Raw genomic sequence first — 20,199 nt, forward strand, 5'->3', positions numbered from 1 at the left:
AAAGTCCAGAGGCTAACTCGCCTATGGGCAAGCACTGTTTTTTGTTTGGTATTTATTTTTACCAAACTCCAGCTGAGTCTTTACTGAACAATAAACATGTATGGATCCTTAGCGAAGTGTTAAAATGTGGTAACCAGCATTACAAGGGGTGCTAGCCCAGTGTCCTGGCCAAATTTTCCCCTGGTCTTTACCAGTCATGGCCTCCTAATAATCCCCATCTCTGAACTGGCTTCATCACTCTGCTCTCCTCACTGATAGCTGGTGTGTGGGGAGCGGACTGGTTCATTATGGCTGCTGTCACATCATCCAGGTGGGTGAGGGGAGTCCCTGTTGCCTGCAAAACAAATTCAGTTTATTATGGAACATCTTGTAGGATTTTAGTTGGTTATCTTATTGAATGATGTACTGTAGTTTTCACAGGAGGCTGTTGGAGTTCAGGGCACTCGGTGTCGCACCTCTGAGTAAATCCGAGGTGCTGTGCTGGTTGTGCAGGGTTGAAGCACACGGGTAGAGAGTTACACCCAAGAGACTGGAGGAAAAGCTAGTGGGCTAGGCAAAGTGATTGGTGTTCTGCATTGTGAAACATGGGAGTCTAAATGAGTCCTTTCCATTTGATGCAACACAAACGTATTTTGCATGCAAAACCTACAATGTCAAAATAACTTTCTTACCACTGCAGTCTAGCTTAGATTAAGGTAACTGTGAATGAGTTTGCCGTTGCATGGACTTCAAAAATGTATTGGACATCATGAACTGAAGTGGGTCAGAGATGCTTTGTTTTAATTAAGCCATAACATCCAACATATTTAGAGGATAGAATTACTCGGGTGGTGACCCCAGGCTGTAAATCCTGGGAAATGTATCATTAAGATGAGTTATTCCTGCTACTGGAAGAAAACTAGCTTTCTTTAATCCTTTGGTTTGTAAGAATGCTGGCCCTATGTTTGTGAAATTAAGTCTTTATTGGACAGTTTCCTAAGTTTTAAGTTGAAAACTAGAATTGAGCTGCAGCATTTAAATTTCTCTTTGACTGAAGTGCCATGGTATGTCGGCTAACAGTTCAGCTTTCTTTTAGCATGAGTCCAAAATAATAATAAAAAAAACCCCCAGAAGTTACATACCACCCTATCAGCCATTTCTATTTGAAAATGAAATCCAAGTCTAAGAGCTTTGCACCTTTCTTTTTGATGAAGAAGGGGGCGATGTGATGTTTTGATCATGCGTGGCTGTCCGTTGTAGTAACGAGAGAGGAAGGGGATGTAGGGGTGGTTAGAAACCTTCATGGGGTGAGGGAGGTACAGGAGGAGGTATCGGCTGCAGGCCCAGGTTACTGTACTACTGCTGTCTTGTGCTCATGTACAGCAGAGACTCCATGATTGATCTGAAGGTCTTGAGCAGAAAACGTCCCCGCCCTCCCCCGGGTTCTCCTGCATGCGTACCTGAGGTAAAAGCAGAGATCCTTGCTCAGCCGCGGGAATGTCCTCCTGCACTGGAAGGAGGCTGGGCCTCCATGGGGCAGGCTTGGGCCTGGGAGTTAACGGTTTCCTGCCGCTTTGCCGTCGGCAGGCATGAGCGGTTTATTGCTGCGAAGGGAAGTTCAGCTTTTGTTTTGTGAAGCTGAGGAAGCGGTCTTTTGCCCTGCCCTTCCCACCACGGCGGAGGCTGTGCTGCTTGCTTGTGCCTTCTGCGCCACTGCTGCCAGCCCGAGTCAGGGGGTTAAAGCATCTCCCTAGGCTTTCACAAAGGCCCGGTCCCGGGACCCCTGCCTGGACGCATCCCCTCTGGGGGTCTCTGCTTCTGCTGTCTGGCTTGTGCTAAAAGCAAAAACCGCAGAAAGGCAAAAAATGGGGTTTTCTATAGCGCTGTGTGTTTATAAAGTGAAATAGCGGGTTCAACTGTAGCAGCCGCTTGCACACAGCCATTACTTGAAGTTTTTAGCCTTTGAAACTTCTCTATATGGATGACCCTCGCTACCACATTGATCTCCATTATCTCACCAAGCTACCCCTGTGTTTAGTCTATGTGACTTAAGACCCTAATAAATGCAACAGTGCCTGCCTACCGTTTTCTACCCTCAATACACTGTGACGCTTGAATCCCTAGTCTTAAGTTCTTTGCTGAGAAGGCAGTTTCTCTATTGCATGAATAGTCTTGCTGCCTAAAAGTAACGTAGTCCCCAGAGCAGTTTGCAGAAAGCTGTTAAATGGGAGTTTATATAGACTTTTTTTTTCCATGATCTGCACATCCTCCCCCTGCCCCCCCCCCCCCACCGCATTGTTGACAAATAGAAGCTCCTATAAGCTTTGCAGAGCAGCTGGGATCTGTATCCAGATCTTCAACTGCTGGCGATTCCGAGTGTTGCTCGCACATAGTTGATAAGCATACAGATAGTGTCAACAAAACCCAGACATCTGTCTCCAGCCCCATGGAGGAAGAGAGCTAACAGAAGGGACATCCTTTCATGCTTAAGCTATAAGGCTTGGGGGGGGGAACCCGGGTGGGATATTTAATAAACGAGCTAATCAAGTTAGTTGGGTACTAAATGCAAATGGTGACAAGCCTTAGTCGCTGTCTATCTGGGTAGGCTTTCATTATTTCAAACTGGTTTCCTTTAGTTGACAGTTACTTGACCTAATGTTTACAAGCTTTATTTCCACCCACTTAATCCTCCTAAAGGGTCCCAAGGTGATCGTATCGGAATACCAACTAAACCAACTCTAGAAATGGCTTGTGTTGGCTGTGCCAGCTGCTTGGAATCTGCTCCCGGGAGGAGCAGTGGTTTGTGCGCCTTTCCCACTGCTCCTCGGAAGATCCCGAGGGAGCGGATCCTGTGTGAACATTGCTGAGGTCTTGGGAGACTGGAGCTGCCTCTGTGGTATTGGCCAATGCGTCTCTCTGTGGAGGTCAGGGCTCTGCCAGGACGGGGGAGACCTCAGACAGCCTTGGGAAAAACATGAAAGACCGGAGAATTTCTGCCTGTCTTAGTCATCTAGTCTTCCTATCAATCCAGGACCCCCTGCGAGTTCTCGTGCTGGAAGCTTGTGAAACAGGCATTCGTATCCTAGCTTGAATTTTTCTTCCCCCCCCCACACGCCCACAAGCTAGTGTAGCAACAATCGGCCTTACTGGAAAGCAGCTTATCCCACAGGAAATGTACAGTAGCTGCATGTGTTTTGGTTTTTGTTTTAGTCCAAGTACTATATAAACTTTCAGTTTAGCTGAGCTTTTTTTTTTTTCAGCGGGTTAATGTGTGTGGGAAAACTATTCAGCTTTCAAGTTTTTAATTTGTGAATAAATAGTGGTTTACCTGTCTGCTCTACAGACTTTTGGAGAACTTGAAGGTTTTGCAAAGAACTGAAACAATTTGGCTACATTAGGTTCCCTAGAGATTTAACCAACCCTTTCAAACAAAGCGCTGAAGGTAAATGAAGTTCCCTAAACTCCTATACATGCAAACATGTTTGGAATGCTGTTTCAAAGTTTTGATGTATAATTGTCAAATGCAGTAAAAAAAAAACGTTATTTCATCACAATTAACATGTCTGCAATCTCTTACAGGCATTATGTTGCCAAGTGTTGTATTAAGTTTTCCCTTCTTCCATTGTGAAAGAAGCCAATTCTTTATGAACCAATTTAGTAGTATTGGATTATTTTTTTTATGTGGGCCTTTCTCTTAAAATGGAGATAATGTCCAAAATGCATTTAAAATCCACGGATGGTATTCAACATGAGCTATAAACTTGCGTTTAACTTTCCTTGATTTGATAGCTCCTGTAAATAAGGCCTGGAAGTGTCCCCAGTGCAATGTTGTGGGAGGTAAAGGTTTTTCTTTGCAAAACATTTAACCCCAGTTCCCTGAAGTACCATGTTGCATGTTATCATTCTGGCATAAACTATGCTTGTGACTGTATGCCTGGCTGCAGACATACTATTCCCTATAAGGGCTTTGTTTGGAAATTAGCTAGCTTTGCTGTTTAGGTCTACAGAAAGACTCCAGCTGCAGAGAACTTGCCCTTATATGGTCATGCCGGCATGGGCTTACATTGCCCTGAATCGGAGATGTTGTTCTTATTGCAGTTACTACTACGGCTGCAATTGTCGCTAATGGTAGATGGTTTTTATGCAGCAACACAAGACCTAAAGGACAGAAATTAGCCTTCATCACACGTTGTAGCATTTACTGCAGCAGTTCCCTGCTCTGTCCTTGGAGTTCTAAAGGAGGGATTGTATTTGTTGATGGGTCTGTGGCGGTGGGGAGGGAGCGTTCTTTGAGATTGTTGAAAGCCGAGAGATTGCGTGGATAAGGATGATTAACCCTTTCTGAGACTTGCAGCTTGTGTTTTCCTCTAGCAAAGGGGTTCAGTGGACTTGCATTTAATAATGCTTAAAATGCAGGGTACTGCACCAACCCCACCTGAAACGTCTCGCTCAATTGGTCAGCTTCACAAAATGTGGAACTTTCGAACCATTTTCCAAAAAAAAAAAACAATTCACAATATGCAGGAAGTGAACTGCATATAATTAAAACGCCTGATCATGACGTTGGTGTTGAAGAAGGCCTGTGACCAGACCATGCTCTTCCTCTTTAGGACTATATGAACTGCCAGGTGGCACTGTATTCTAGATCTTGGGCTAATAGGAGCTGAAGACCAACAGCTCGTCTTTGAGGGGAGCAGTATGATCTTGCAGTGCTGTTGTGCCGAAAATGGCTAAGAGTACAATGGCAACTTGCTTTCAAAAGAGCTCTCTTCCAGGCCACGTTCATGGGAGCAGGTATAGGACACGCCCTCAGCGCATGTGACTGAGGACTTGGAGGCCTGCTCACCATGTGCTGTCAGTGAGGTGTAAATAATTTTAAAGCTGGGAGCCAGTGTTCTCCTGTACAGTGTCCTAACTGGGACCGACTATGGCTTTGCTAGGTCCTTATTCTTGTGTGTATGTAGATGTAAAAACTTTTTTTGTTTTTACCTCCCAGCCATGTGAGTGTGCCAGACAGTCTGATGTAACATTTTATCCCTGCGATTAGAAATGCACACTACAAAATAAAACGGCAGGATCCCGTGTTGTCGAGACCTGTTGATCATTTTAGTCATCACTTGTTTTTCTCCCCCTCCCCCCCGACTTGCAGCTCACCTTGTGAAATTAAGATGGCGAAGAAACCAGGGACCGCCCTGAGCGAGGACGAGAAATTTCTCTTCCTGGATAAGAACATCAACAGCCCCTTGGCGCAGGCTGACTGGTCCGCCAAGAAGCTGGTATGGGTGCCCTCGGAGAGGCACGGGTTCGAGGCGGCCAGCATGAAGGAGGAGCACGGCGACGAGGTGCTGGTGGAGCTGACGGAGAACGGCAAGAAGGTGACCTTCAACAAGGACGACATCCAGAAGATGAACCCGCCCAAGTTCAGCAAGGTGGAGGACATGGCTGAGCTGACCTGCCTGAACGAGGCGTCGGTGTTGCACAACCTGAGGGAGAGGTACTTCTCCGGCCTCATCTATGTGAGTATGCTTCCTGTGCAGTGCCTCTCGCACTTTTATAGTCCTCTACTCCTGGAGATGCCCCTACGGCCAATGACAACTCGGCATCAGTCTAGCCAGTTGCTCATTGTAGCCGTATAAGGGGGGAAAACTAAGCAAAACTCCTCAACTTGGTAGCCTGCTGGGCTGCAAAGCTTAGAGGAATGCAAGATCATGAATGCATCCTTAAGCCCAACAGGAGTGGAAGGATTTGGAAAAGCTCCTTCTGTCCTACGACGAGCAGCCCACTGAGCCCCGTTCTTGCAGTGCCCATGATGCCAAATAAAATGCATGCCATCAAGCGTAAATATTGGGGATAAATGCAGTCCTGTTCACCTTGATCTTCCATTCCTTGTGCTGGGATTGCCTGTCATTCAGGTACAGCATATTCCTTGTGGTTTTACCCGCAAATATATCTGCATAAGGAAATTCAGCTCAAAATGCACAGCAATTTAGAACAAAGTAGGCTTTCCTGGGCATGTACAGGAGTCAGTAATGCCGTGGTAAAGGAGAGGATAGTATGGTACTGTATAATGGGCAGAAAGCCTGGCCTTCAGAGCAGGAAATACAACCTTGTGGATTTGGGAGAAGAGATACTGCTGGCTTTTAAAGGTTTTCCAGAATCTTGGACATAGCCCAAGAATGTGGTAAGGCTGGCTTATTCAGTTGCAGAAGAGTGGTTTTAAATTGCATGCATGCCAACCAAAGGTATCCTCTGTGTGTTGCAAGAGTCTGCTTGACTCATGTAGTTGGGATATGAGCCCGAGATACTGTACTTCTAAGCATGCAGCAGTTTCAGCTGCACTGAATCAGTCGACGCTTTTGCAGGGTTTGTTTTACAAATTGTCCAATTGCATTAAATGGCTTCTAATCATGTAGTCATCACCCTTGATTTTAAAGACGATAGAAATGAAGTCTATTTTATGAGAACGACTCATGTAGCTGCATGATGCAATGTCCATCACAAAAATTGAGGAGAGCCTACGTTAAATTCTAGCCACCCCACAAATGTCAATTTTAAACTCATGCCAAGTGGTGGTTTTCACTTGTTCCAAAGCCTTGTCGCAACTGCCTATCGATAGTTCAGTATTTCTCCTAAAATAGACAGGTTTTCTCCTCTTGTAGCCCTTCATGCTTGGGCTTTCGAGAGGTTTTCTGATTGATGGCCTCCTCGTGCGGTGGGTTATCCCTCCTGACGGTGCCTCTCTCCCTTGCTCTCCCCCAGACCTACTCGGGGCTGTTCTGCGTGGTGGTGAACCCGTATAAGATGCTGCCCATCTACTCGGAGAAAATCATTGAGATGTACAAAGGGAAGAAGCGCCATGAGGTGCCTCCGCACATCTACTCCATCACTGACAACGCCTACAGGAGCATGCTGCAGGGTAAGACCTGGCCTTGGAAACGGCTCAGAAGCACCTATTGCAGTGGCCTCTCTCCCTTCTTAAGGGTTCGGCAGTGTCCCACAAATGGTAGTTCTGTGGATCGTTTTGCCCTTTCCACAGATGTATTAAAGGGCTCTACCAAGGTCCTTCTTGTAGTCTGAAGTGAGGATCTCTGTTCCGTGAGCACCAGCTCGTCTACATACGAGAGTGTGACCTTGTATAAGACCTGGACTGCGGATCAGCTGGTCTTGAGGAGAAGCTTCCAAGCTTGCTTGAACTCCTTCATTAGAATGTTTTTGTGCAGAAGATCAGTGGGTTGTCAGCTGGGTAGTAAACGGGGACATTTAAAGTCCCACAGGACCCATTGCAGTGCAGGAGACGCCTGCTAGTCTTTTTGCCTTGAGACTTGAACCCAACCTTACAGGATGTGCTTTATTGCCTCATTTGTCAACTTCTCTCCCTGATCACTTCTAATTGTTCCTAATTACCTGGGCTGCTCTCGTTCCCCATGAACCTTCTTGCTTTCTCCAGGTGAAGTACTTTAGGAAGTTGCTTTGCTTTGACGAAACAGCCATTGACTTGGATTCACTTTGACAGGGAATCGCTCTAAGCAGTCCATGGTGCGGAGGTGGGTGGGTGGGGGGGGTTATTTTTATAATGGGTGAAAGCTCTTCTGTTTCCTATTGCAAACATTAAAATAAGCCAAAAAACAGCCATCATGAATTCATTTTAAATAAAACTGAATAGTCCTTATCTCTCAGCTGACTAATGTAAATACCTTCCCTATCCCATTTCTAGTTCTTCACAACCTATCTGTGAATTCTAAACCACAGGTCTCGAACCCTGATAAAGATGAAAACAAGTTTGCAGGTGGATTGTGGGTCGGCTGCTCTACTTGCAGCAATGAAAGCCGATTTTAACAATGCTCTCACTGTGGAACTTCTGTTCAGATAACTTTTTTTTTTACTAATCAAATGAGCCACCTTGTTTAATTACCAACCGATAAACCAGTAATCTTCACACTTTTTTTGTTCACCCTGCGAATGCCCTGTTCACCAACTCTTGGGTTTTAAATATTGGAAAAAAATGGAGCAGGATCAATTCCATATCTGCCCAATAGTGGCAGCCAGGCTTGTGAAGAAACTAACAGAATGGTCTTTCAGTATCCATATTATTCAGGATTTAAATACAGAAAACCCTGGAAACTTTTTTTTTTCTATACTGAATGTGCCAGAAAGCTGATCAAAGCTTCATGCTGATCCTCTCTCATGCAGGTTGAGAGATTTCAGTTAAATAGTTAAGACTTGATTCCAAAGGGAAATTAAGGTGTTAAAGAGCCTCTTGAAGGCACTTGGAACTTTCACAGATGTGGAGTCTTGTAACTTGGCATGGATCTTGCAGCTGTAGCTGTATTTGGGATTCCAAAGCATCATCCCTAAGGTCAAGCGTGATAAGATCTGCAAAAAAAACTTCAGACCAGGAGTGATATTCTGAATTAAGCGTTTTAAGAGTGTGATGAGGACAGAGGCAGAGACGTGTGAATTGACGATCTCTCTTGTAGCGTGAGCTGGGCCTTTCTTCAGCTGCTCAAGCTCCTTCCCTCCTCCTCAGTGACAGTGGTTTAACACCACAACAAGTGTGAGAACCAGATAGCTGCACTGCCGTCACAGTACCACAGACTTGTCACAGTGGTCATTAGTGCTGATAGATGCACTTGACTGTTATTTTTGCTTTGTCATTGACTGCTGTTAGCACTCAGGAGTGCTAAGTTTAACTCCTAAGTTTAAGACAAACTTCTTGTTCGTGCCTCACTGAGAATTGAAAATAAAAGCAGTTGCTTTTTTTTTTTTAAGTATTCATGAGCAGCTATCAGATTGCTTATTGCACTGGATAAGCACCTCCCATAGCATCTTCTAATTTCTGCTACAAACACCCATGCCTCCCTGACCCTCTCTTTGGCATGGCAGCCGATGTCATAGTGCTCCACTGTGAGTGGGATTCACATGGCCACTCTCTTCTGTGTGATCTGCCCAGCTTGCTCTCTATCCCTCTCTGGTCAAGCAGCAACTCCCCACCCTGATGCATGAAGCAGCCCAGTGCTGCTGCTGTTGACTTGTACTTGTTGCGTTATGGAACTGAACGGGTTATGGGGGACCTGATGGAATTCCTGGGGTTTGATTACACTAGTTGCTCAAGGGCATGCTTGTTTTAATAACGTGCTTATGCAGGCAAGAACCCGTATAGCGAGTTGGTGGCACTAAGCCGAGCTTCACGGTATGTGCAAATCTCTTGCTTGGTTGAGGCTTTCTTTGAATCCTGCCCCCTCCTCTTGACCACTTTATCTTGGTCCGGATCTCACAGATTTTATTCCTTTGTTGTCAAAGACTAAACTTGGTAGAATTATCCACAACCGGAGACTGGAGTGAATGAGCTCAATCTCTACGTCCCATTGGGAAGATGTACATCTCCCCCCCCCCCCCCCCATCAAAGCAGAGCCGCCTTAAAAGCAAAGCAATATAGTGCCTTATAGTATTGATTATAGATCTAATACTGCCTTTCCAATTGGCACAAGAATAAATACACAACGAGAGGGGACAGCAGGGTTACACCATTACAATAAGGGTTGGGAATACAGCAGGAAAACAAAGGGGCAGACGGAACCAGTTAAAAGGTTCGAAGTCTGGATTTGAAGGGGACTCTATTCTGATATCCGTAAGAATAGAGTTCCAGATCTTATGGATGACACGGCATCTCTTGCTGCACCCCATATATGGAGAGGGGAATGGGGAGACGGACAGGAGACCAGAATGTCAAAAACCCGTGCTGATTTAGGGGCCCATTTTCAATGGGGTCTTCCTTCTCTGGCTCCGATCTCGGCCCCACTGCCCTACGCTGCCTCCTGGTCCCTGGGCTCAAGTGCACGAGGCTGAGCTCTTGGTTTGAAGAATGCGGTGCCTTTGTATTTGGATCGGCTTTGGGAAATGCCTCGGCTTCTGCCTTAATTAGGAAGAAATGGGGAACGCGCCGCATTTTGTGTGTGCAGCCAAGTCCAGCCAAGTTATGTCCATAATGAGGAAAAGCAGTCGGCAGTGTTTATAGCATGGCAGGGACATGTGGGATTAACTGGCAGGGGCAGCTGGAGGACCGCTGCTTGGAGATGCTCCTGCAGCCTCAGGTGGTGTCTGGTAATGCGCTTCAGTGAGGTTGATGCTCACTTCTTGGGTGAAGAAGAGTAGGCAGAGCTATTGTCTGTTATACTGCAATATACTACATACAACTGGTAATAGTATCGTTGATGTGCATACATTTCTTCATGGATCTTGGCTTTTAAGCGAGAATTTTAAAAAGGACATCTGAGTGTATACCCTATGTATGTTTTTATTTCCCTTTTAGCACCCAAATGAATTGGGCAGGAGATCCACTACTACCCTCCAACAAACTGAAGTGTAAATTTATTCCCTTTATTATAATGAGATGTGACAATTGGGGGGGAAAATTCGCTATCCTCCTCCCATGCTTTTAGTACCTGGTCTCTAAGGAAGGGTTTTAACAATATCCATAAATGGATCATTATGTGGGTTTCAGAGATATTTTTAGAAATACATTTTGATCCTGATCTCATTTCTCGGCTCCCCTGCTTCTGCCCGCTGTATCCAACAATGACGTCTGTGCATTGGCGGAAAATAGCCAGTTGAATTTGGCAGAAAACAGTCTGAATAGTGAAGGAATTCTCACTGTCCAAGATCCTCATGTCCTCCGAGGAACTGGAAAGTGGTGCAACAGGGCTATTAAGCTGTTTTCACCTTCCTTCATTAAATAAGATTGACACAAGTTTAGCCTATTGTATAGCATTGAATTTAAACTTTCTTGTTTTTTTTTCCCCACCTACAGATCGTGAGGATCAATCAATTCTCTGCACGTAAGTGAAAGTCTTTTCTATCCCAGGAGGATGGCCAGTATGACTATTTTGGTCTTTAAGGCGTATAAAATAGGTCCCCATGACCCTGGAGGAGTTTTGTTCAGTACTCATGGGCAATAGGACAGGAAGTCGGGTCAACCAGGAGTCTTAAAAGTTAAACGAGTGAGAATTGTTCAGATGAGAGCCTGGGTCAGCTGTCTTCTGAGATGCTGCTCTCACAGGAAGCAGATTCTAAAACTAGACATGTCTGTTTTTAGCATTCCTTTTTTTTTTTTTTTTTTTTACTTGATCTGTTTAGCCTGGCTATCAGCCATTAGTAGAGGGGGGGAAGCTCACTCTTCATAATCCGTGCCTCAATTCATTAAATTCACTTGTGAAAACAGTTGTAAGTTAGCAGGGGGCCTGACTGGCTGCGCTGTGTGGCATGCGGTCGGAGGTGCATGCTGGGACACTGGTGGTGTTGTGCTGGAGCTGGCGGGGGCTTCCTTCACCTGTGTGGGCTCATGGGGGGGGTTGGCAGTGATCTCGGCCCGCCAGTGGGTTTAGGAGGACATTATCTTGGTTTCCTGTTCCCGTTTCATCACCGTATGGGCCCCATCATTCCTCAGTAGGGTGGCTGCGATACCAGAGCAGCCTCCTGGAGTGTTTATGATGGCCACTTCCCGCTATCCAAGACCCTCATTCAAACCTGTGGCTGGAGTGACGTTCCTGTAACAGGGCTCTTGTATTGGAATATTATGAAACCTGTGGGAGCGATATCTGGGCTGGACGGTACAGGGAGGCCCAAGCAAGGCCTGGTGACTAGGGTGAGGCTCCGACAGCCTGGAGCAGCAACTGAACCACCCTTCACCACTTCAGAAGAACCCTTGCTAAGCAGTGTGGAAATCGAAGGCGTAGGACGGATAACTGTGGGGAAATCGACCCCTTTCCCTTTGTCCAAAGGTTTGGTGTTTGTTGCATGGTCTTCTCTGGCCCGAGCTGCCTTTCCTGTTCCACTCCCGTGAAAGCAGAGAGGAAGTGGGAGGGCCGTCTCTGACCCACTACCTCGGGCTCCGGGCTGATTCCAGGATGCGGCGTTCTCCGAGTTCGTTTCCAACGCCTTCCTGCACGCTATCCGTGGTCTTCCTGGCGGATGTTTTGGGATTTTTTTTCCCCTCTGTTTGTTGGGTGTTGACGTCGAGCAGCTAGGCAATTGCCGTTAACTGGAAGGCGAACTCGGCGGTGACGGTACTCGAAATCCCACCCTCTTATGGGGAAACGGAGACTGCTGATGGGATTTCCTCTGCTTGTTCCACTTGTCTCTTGAGACTTCCTCGAATGTGCCATTAATCCCATGCAACATGCGACTCTTACCGATATTGGCAATATGGCCATAAAACCCAAGCCAGCAGTGCAAGTCCCCGATAGACAGCTTGCTTTAAAAGAGCTGGTGGAACTTCACTAAGGGAGACCCAGAATCCAGTTTAATACTGGAGCTCGGTGGGTCCAGGTGAGCCCCGGTCGTGCTCGGGCCTGCTGTTCTGCACCTCTGCCTATGTATTGAACAGCACTGGTCTCTTTACAGGAGGGCAGGTGTATATGGCTGCAGGAGTTGGTTTGAGCCTCTTAAATCTTAGTGAATTTGTTTTGGGTTTTTTTTTTTAAGCTGATCTTAAGATGGAAGTTTGTCGCCCCTATATGCTGGTTCACATACAGCCTCTTGGCTGGAGTTCAAAGCCAGAATTAAGAGCTTCGTTTCTGGAATGATAAGCTATCACTCTGACCAGTTACATTACCCCTTTTGCTTCCCTGCCTATAAAAGGCCATCTAGCATTCACTTGTTGTCTAAGGAGGACCACCCTGAGCCCCGAGCAAAAGGAAGTAGTTAGATTAGCTGGGGACCTTTTGGACGTTCAGTTAGTGAGCTATTCAGCACAGAGTTCAGACTCCCGTGAAAATGCCTTAAAATCATACTGGTAGCCAAGAGAATTTTTGGGGTGCTCGAGAGCATATTTAAAAGTTTTCAGTATTACCACCACCCCTCCCCCACATTCCCCATTTTACACAAGAAAAGAGGGTTTTCCCAGAGGTTGATAAATCATTACTAAACAGTCTGCAGTTGAGCAATCGATCTGAGGATGAGTGGGGCTGAGGCATCTCTTACAATACCAAGGATTACCGAGGAAGGCAAATTCCTCCCACAGACAACCTGGGAAACGCAGGGCTTTAAATCCACAATCTCCCCAGATCCCACTGCCTGTTAAACAACCCATTACAATGCCCAGTGAATCAGCAGTGCACTTTTTCCTTTTTTGGCGTTGTTAGGGATTGAATCGTTCATCACTCTGTCTCCAGTGCTTTGAGATCAAAGGCTGGCTAAATTAGCAAGAACAGTTGCAATTATTTTTTCCTTCCTCGCACCAAAGCCTTTTTTTTTTTAATGCAGTATGTTGTGATAGAATGCAGCATGTGACTTAAGGTTGGACTTCTTCTTCGCATTTAAAAGCGGTACTTTTAGTAGTACTGGTGCTGGAAAATGAACAGGTTGAATTTCCAGGTATAAAAAAAAAAGCACAAACTTCTTGTAAGGACTGTTTAGATTATTGGATTGTTTGCTGCTGTTACTGGTTAATAAAAGTATAATTTTAGCGGACTGCTGATGCTTCTCAACAGTAGTTAAGATTTATCAAAACGTTTCCCCTATTAAAGTTCATCTGGGATCATTTACTCTGTGACCTTGGTGCATCTAGTAAATCGGTCCTTCACATTTAAAAACTGAAGCTCTGTTCGTCCATGTTGGGTACATCTTTGATTTCATCTTGAGTAGCAGTGTCCTTTGGAGGTTTAGTAACAATTGTCAAGTTGGGGGAAGATCTTGCAACTCCAGTTGACCTGGTGGACTTTGTCCTTGTTTGGCAGAGGGGAGTCTGGAGCTGGCAAGACCGAGAACACCAAGAAAGTCATTCAGTACCTGGCTGTGGTGGCCTCCTCCCATAAAGGCAAAAAGGACACCAGTGCTGTGAGTATCGGTCCTCTGAGCTGTCTGAAGCCGTCTTTGCACATCCAGTCTTGCGCTTTAGCGTAACCGGAACAAGAGCAGGTGTGAGCATTTTTTGGAAGGTCCCCAAACCTGTCTGTTATGTCTAGTGCAGAGGGAGAGGGGGAACTGAGGTTTATATATTATGCATGGAAGATCCTACCCCGTGCTAGTCCTTAATTGAACACTAGGTCCTTTTTAAAAAAGGTATCCGTTTTAATGCACTACTACTGTACCTATAGCTTCTGTGGGCTTTTCAAAACACAATCTGACATGGGCAACTAGAGTATGAAAAACTACTGCTAGTAAAGCATCACATGGAAGCCTTCCTGTTTAATATACGTTTTACAGTATCCATGTAACTCCCCATTCTCCTCCATATTAGTCAAGCTGAAATCCCCTCTCCTAAAGGAGGGAAACGCAGCCCATTTCCAGGAAACCACAAAATGTAATTTCTTTGTCATAATTTCCTCCAAATAGCAGCAAGCAGGATCGCAGTTGGCCTACGTGAGTAATGGGGAATGCCTGAGTCTGTCCGTGTGTGTGTTGTGGGTTCGGACCTGCATGTGATAGCTGCTCCCCCAGAGGAGATACAGCGGTGAAACACGCGAGCGTGGCCTCTTCGCCCTGAGCACGTCCAAAAATGAATAGCGGCGATGAATAAATATCCGACTCGATGCTTGACCTCGACATGCAAGTCTTTGTAGAAATATGAAAGACGTTGGCAGTATTCTTCCAAGCACTGTTCTTGTTAAAGGCTCTTGTAACGGGGAAGAGCTGTGTCTTGAAAATGTTGGTGCTAGTGCGGTTTCACTGCTGTATCTTGAGTGTTCTGGGTGGTAGGTTACATCTCCCTTCCCATAATTCAGTTCCTGTTTTTTTTTAACCCTTTCACTGCCAGGGGTGGCAGTGAAAAGGTTAAAGGCGCACAGTGTGAGCATGCCCCCCTCCCCTCTCCCATCCATACTCGTATCCCATCCGAGGGGAGGAATTGTACCGTACCAGTTGCTACCTGTCTGATTTTGATGCACAGTGTGAAGTTTTGCAACACCTGAATCATAGTACCTTTTACACTTCTAGAGCGTCTTTCATCACAGTGTGGTTCCTCAAGTGCTTCATGATGATGCGCCAGCTGTGCACTGGATACAGCTCTCCTGAAGCACTGGTTCCTCATGACTGCGGGCACTGATCAGGGGAAGCCTTGTCTCCTGCCGTGTATAAACAAGCACCAAGCCCATGTCAGTGGGACTAGTTAAGGAATGAACTGTTCAATGGCATTCCTACAGATAACCATCAGTGACCCCAGCCCACCCTCACTCCCCTCTAAATCGCTTGAACTGATACTCCAGTGAGAAGCAGACATGTCTGATCATGGCTTCCCATTTCTTTCTTCCTATTCAGCATTCCTGAGCTGGTCTTATTCTGTCGCAGTCTGTTCTTTCACTTGTCCTTCTGCTCTTTTCTTTCTTTCTCAGTGTCTGGTGCTATCATGGATGTGCTTTCCTTCACTGCGCTGAACTGTCTCTGGTAGATATCTCCTTTTCATTTCACACTGCATAATGATGCCTCTCTTTTTAAAAAAAAAAGGTCTTAAGTGTCTGTGTACCATTATTTAAAGGTCACAGAAAGTGAGACTTGCAGCCTGTTGGACATAATGGGTTGATTTGCAAGATGCATGTTAGTGGAGAACCACAGACCCACAAACCAAAGGGGAAGAGAATATCCACCCCCTTTTCTCTGCTGTGCTGCAGAAACCCAGCTCAAAGAGGAGAAATTCCTCAATGCTCTGAACCAAATGCTTAGAGATCAATTGGGGCTCAGCTGGTTTTATTTGGGGGGGAAAAACATTATTGATCTTTGAATTTCCGCCCAACATGAATGCTCATTTTCCACATTGTAAGATTACAAAAGGCAACCTTTTTAATAAGTTGCATTTCCCTTCAAACAGTTTTCCCAGAGCTTGTCCGAGATGGTGGCATGAACTTCCAGTGAAGCTGTAGCAGGATGTTCTTTTCAAAAAGGCTTGGGGCTTGGCTTCTAAGGCGACTGCCTCCCTCCTCATTTGATATGCAGTTGTCTAGTTGTCATTAAGCTGTTCTGTCCTGGTCCTCTAGGGGGAGCTGGAGAAGCAGCTCTTGCAGGCCAATCCAATCCTGGAGGCCTTTGGAAATGCCAAGACAGTCAAGAATGACAACTCCTCCCGATTCGTAAGTATAGGCCCTCTTGCTCAGACCTCCTTACAACTATGTACAGCAAATTTTGTACTTCAACTCCCGAACAGACTGTACAGTATATCTAATATGGAAATGTTGATATTTGCTCACATGCATCGGCAACCTTGAGAAATCTCTCTGAACTTGCAAGATGACCACATCCTGTCCAGTAGCATGCTTATCTTCTCTTGAAGGTCCTGCAGGCAGTTTTACAAACGCAATACACTACTGTCACTATAGGTGGCAATTGTCAGTGCACTGCACAAGATGGCTGAAGCATGTCTTTCTCTCTTCCCACAGGGTAAATTTATCCGCATCAATTTTGACGTGACTGGATACATTGTGGGCGCCAACATTGAGACCTGTATCCTGATGGAGAATGCAGAAGGGGTTGGGGTCACCCAGGAGATGGGGGGGGGGGGGACCCATTTAACGCATTGCCCACTGGGAAGGGCAGGTCCGCGTGACGCTGCTGAGCATGTCTCTTTCATTGCCCCCACTCACGCACTGCTCGTAGTCAGATTTTCCCCCCCCACAGCGAGAAGCCGAACAAGCTGCTCTCTAGGGCTTCAGCAGTCACAAATGATTAAATTTCTTGTTAGGTTTTGTGAATGTTTCGTTTTAAAGCTTCTTCTAGAACTGTGGTCTGACGCGCTTTGTTAATCTGCTCTCATCATAAAAGCCTGAGCTCTTTGGGGGAAAATAACTTATGAGCCCAAGATTTTATCTGTGGCTTATTACGGTGTTCACGGGCTTGTGCCAAGAGTCCTTCATTTAAATCCAGTTCTTCGTACAGGGTCAGACTGGCTCCTGGTCCCTGAGATGGTGTTGCAGATTTGAGTGGTCGGTGCTCCGGTTCCCAAATTGTTCCTTAACCCATTTCCTGCTGCAGACTTGCTGGAAAAATCCCGTTGTATCAGGCAGGCCAAGATCGAGAGAGCTTTCCACATCTTCTACTACATGCTAGCCGGGGCTGGGGAGAAGCTGCGTGGTAAGGAGGAGTCTTCCTGTTGGCGGAGGATACCTGCTTCCTTCCTTTGCAGCAGGTTTAAAAGCGAGTTGTGGGTTCACGGTCATGGGGATCCTTGTGCTTTCTCGCAGAGGAGCTGCTGCTGGAAGGCTTTGGGAACTACCGCTTCCTGGTGTCGGGCCACGTGCCCATCCCTGGACAGCAGGACAACGAGATGTTCGACGAGACGCTGGAGGCCATGGCCATCATGGGCTTCACCCAGGAGGAGCAGACAGGTGGCTCTCCGTGGCACTGCTGCCTGACACGCTGCTCAGAAAAATGGCTGAAAAGTGTTTTCCTGGGGTCCGGGAGGTCACGAGCCCTGCTCCTCAAGAGCTGCTGGGCATGGGTCCATGCTTTGGGGAAAAAGCTAGATGTGATGGGGAGGGGGGTAGATTGCCCTTTTTGAGCTTTTGCATAATTGTAGCATCTGGACAAAGCATGCTGGGAAAAGAAAAAGGGTACAGAACTGTAGCTTCGCTCCTCTGGTTTAAAATTTTAACAGCTGTAGGACCCCTGTAACCCCTAGTTAGATTAATCTGTAATGCTTTTCAACTGTTTGCATCCTTTAGCCATGCTGAAGATAGTGTCCTCTGTCCTGCAACTGGGAAACATTGTGTTTAAGAAGGAGAGGAACAATGACCAGGCCTCCATGCCAGACAACACAGGTAAGAGGGCAGGAACATCAGCCGTCAATCATTTTGTAAAATGCCAAATTGAATATGTAGTGGTTCACTTTTCTTCTTCTACTGGGGGAGAATTGGCCCGTTCCCTTGTTGATGGATGATGTTTAACCCTTGACTGCAGCTGCCCAGAAAGTGTGTCACCTGCTGGGGATCAATGTGACGGACTTCACGCGAGCCATCCTCACCCCACGCATCAAAGTGGGCCGAGATGTGGTGCAGAAGGCACAGACCAAAGAGCAGGTAGGAAGGAGCCTGTTCGGCAACTTGAGAGGCTTGCCAATTCGTGTGCCAGCATTGGGCGTTCCAAAAATTCAGCCTTCATGATCTTTCTTAAAACAAAGGCGCACCTGTGTTGTATCCAACTGTGAGCTACAGTCTGAAGAAGAGGTACATCAATGCAAGTTGGAATAAGGCTTGGTGAGGTGATGGGGGTAGATGCATACTCATGGCCTATCCCTCCCATGTCTCCACCAGGCTGACTTTGCAGTGGAGGCTCTGGCCAAGGCTATGTATGAGCGCCTCTTCCGCTGGATCCTGGCTCGCGTCAACAAGGCGCTGGACAAAACCAAGCGCCAGGGGGCGTCCTTCCTGGGCATCTTGGACATCGCGGGCTTTGAGATCTTCGAGGTGAGGGCGGCTCTCCGAGGCTCCAGAATCTATTACTACTTTTAATGGTTCGCAGGCGGTGATTCGCGCAAAAGGAATGTAGACTATTTTCTTCTAGCAGTGATGGAGATTTTCACCTGGCAGATAGCCAAGCAGAAGATAAGGAAATGGTTTTAACTTGCAAGTTGTCGAACATTGTGCCTGAGGCATTAGGTAATAAGTGTTTTCTTACAGTTTACTGGAAAGACTTACAGATGTGTGAAGTTCATTACACTAATGGGAAGGAATCCACCTCCCGCTGTGTTGTCCTGCAGGTGAACTCCTTTGAGCAGCTGTGCATCAACTACACCAACGAGAAGCTGCAGCAGCTCTTCAACCACACCATGTTCATCCTGGAGCAGGAGGAGTACCAGCGCGAGGGCATCGAGTGGAACTTCATCGACTTCGGCCTGGACCTGCAGCCCTGCATCGAGCTCATCGAGAGGCCGGTCAGTGTGTGCCCGTCTGCGCGTGGGCTGTCCTTATGTGAGCTGCGGAAATGTGTGAACGAGTGTTGCACTGCCCTTCCAGTCCGCTTTAATCCAGCTTCTCTCCCTGCAGAATAATCCCCCTGGTATCCTGGCCCTGCTGGATGAAGAATGCTGGTTCCCCAAAGCCACAGACACCTCCTTTGTGGAGAAGCTGACCAACGAGCAGGGCAATCACACCAAGTTCCAGAAGCCCAAGCAGCTTAAAGATAAGACGGAGTTCTCGGTGCTCCACTATGCTGGACGGGTAAGAAATGTATCCAGACCTTTCCCTCTTGGCCAGACCCTCTCCTTCTGTCTGCTCTAGTGCACTTCCCTAGGTGTTTCACACCCAAGCCTTTATTAGATTTTATTTCTGATTGTAATGACATGACATAATAAAGTTGGTATTCCCACAACCACACAAAGAAAGTCCCCCCCCCACACACACACACACTTCTGAGCAAGACCTTTTTAAAAAGTGAATAGTGGCCCTTAAAAATCCCCTGGTGATCTGATAAGAATTTTGAAAGTAACCAGACAATAATGCCAACTTAAATACCTTGTAAAAAACAAAAGCACGCAGTTAAACTGGAGTTTCTGCAGAATTGTGAGGAGATCTTACAAACGAAAGCTCAACTTCAAATCTTTTTTTTTTAACAGGTGGACTATAATGCCAGCGAGTGGCTGACTAAGAACATGGATCCCCTGAATGACAACGTCACTGCCCTTCTGAACTCGTCCTCCAGCCAGTATGTGGCTGACCTCTGGAAGGATGGTGAGGCTCCATGTTGAGAGCAGGTGGTGGCATGTCTTACACGGAATTACTCAAGCATTTTGCTGAAGTGGTGAATGCCTATGTTTTCCCCACAAACGTGGCTGACCACTTTTGATAAGGGTAGTACATCAGCATCCAGCATGTGTATCCAGCAGAGATGGTAACTTCCTGTAACAGTTCAGTACTTATATGATGGTATCGAACTAAAGCAAAGGATGGGGCAGGTTATGCAATTGCAACTCAAGATGTGGGGCTGTGGATTTGTTGTAGATGAGTGTCTGGCCCAGTCTATCACAGAGTACTGCTAGGAGCATGGCCATGCATCTGTGTTGTAGTAGGGCTGAGTGTTCTCTCCCTGTCCCTGGCAGTGGACCGCATTGTGGGGCTAGACCAGATGGCCAAGATGTCTGACAGTTCCATGCCCAGTGCCTCCAAAACCAAGAAGGGCATGTTTCGCACTGTGGGGCAGCTGTACAAGGAGTCCCTCGCCAAGCTGATGACCACCCTGCGCAACACGAGCCCCAACTTTGTGCGCTGCATCATCCCCAATCACGAGAAAAGGGTATGCTCT

General features: G+C 46.6%; 1 protein-coding gene across 5 annotated transcripts in view; it reads left to right on the plus strand.

The window, feature by feature from the left end:
- The window catches only part of LOC102698361 (myosin-11), a 34,974-nt gene that overhangs the window by 2,095 nt on the left and 12,680 nt on the right, over nt 1-20,199 (plus strand). For 2 of the 5 annotated variants that reach the window (XM_069180685.1, XM_015360611.2), the window contains exons 2-17: nt 5,129-5,495; nt 6,739-6,895; nt 10,787-10,814; nt 13,713-13,812; nt 14,311-14,337; nt 15,945-16,037; nt 16,344-16,407; nt 16,936-17,034; nt 17,145-17,288; nt 17,625-17,720; nt 17,860-17,978; nt 18,213-18,365; nt 18,659-18,832; nt 18,945-19,118; nt 19,514-19,628; nt 19,997-20,190. In XM_069180685.1, coding sequence (XP_069036786.1) covers nt 5,148-5,495; nt 6,739-6,895; nt 10,787-10,814; nt 13,713-13,812; nt 14,311-14,337; nt 15,945-16,037; nt 16,344-16,407; nt 16,936-17,034; nt 17,145-17,288; nt 17,625-17,720; nt 17,860-17,978; nt 18,213-18,365; nt 18,659-18,832; nt 18,945-19,118; nt 19,514-19,628; nt 19,997-20,190 — 2,085 coding nt within the window. In that variant the 5' untranslated portion in view covers nt 5,129-5,147. The remainder of the gene's footprint in view (nt 1-5,128; nt 5,496-6,738; nt 6,896-10,786; nt 10,815-13,712; nt 13,813-14,310; nt 14,338-15,944; nt 16,038-16,343; nt 16,408-16,935; nt 17,035-17,144; nt 17,289-17,624; nt 17,721-17,859; nt 17,979-18,212; nt 18,366-18,658; nt 18,833-18,944; nt 19,119-19,513; nt 19,629-19,996; nt 20,191-20,199) is intronic. The other 3 variants (XM_069180687.1, XM_069180688.1, XM_069180686.1) reach the window with 2 other exon arrangements.

Source organism: Lepisosteus oculatus, chromosome 19 (assembly GCF_040954835.1).
Source record: "Lepisosteus oculatus isolate fLepOcu1 chromosome 19, fLepOcu1.hap2, whole genome shotgun sequence".
Taxonomy (NCBI): domain Eukaryota; kingdom Metazoa; phylum Chordata; class Actinopteri; order Semionotiformes; family Lepisosteidae; genus Lepisosteus; species Lepisosteus oculatus.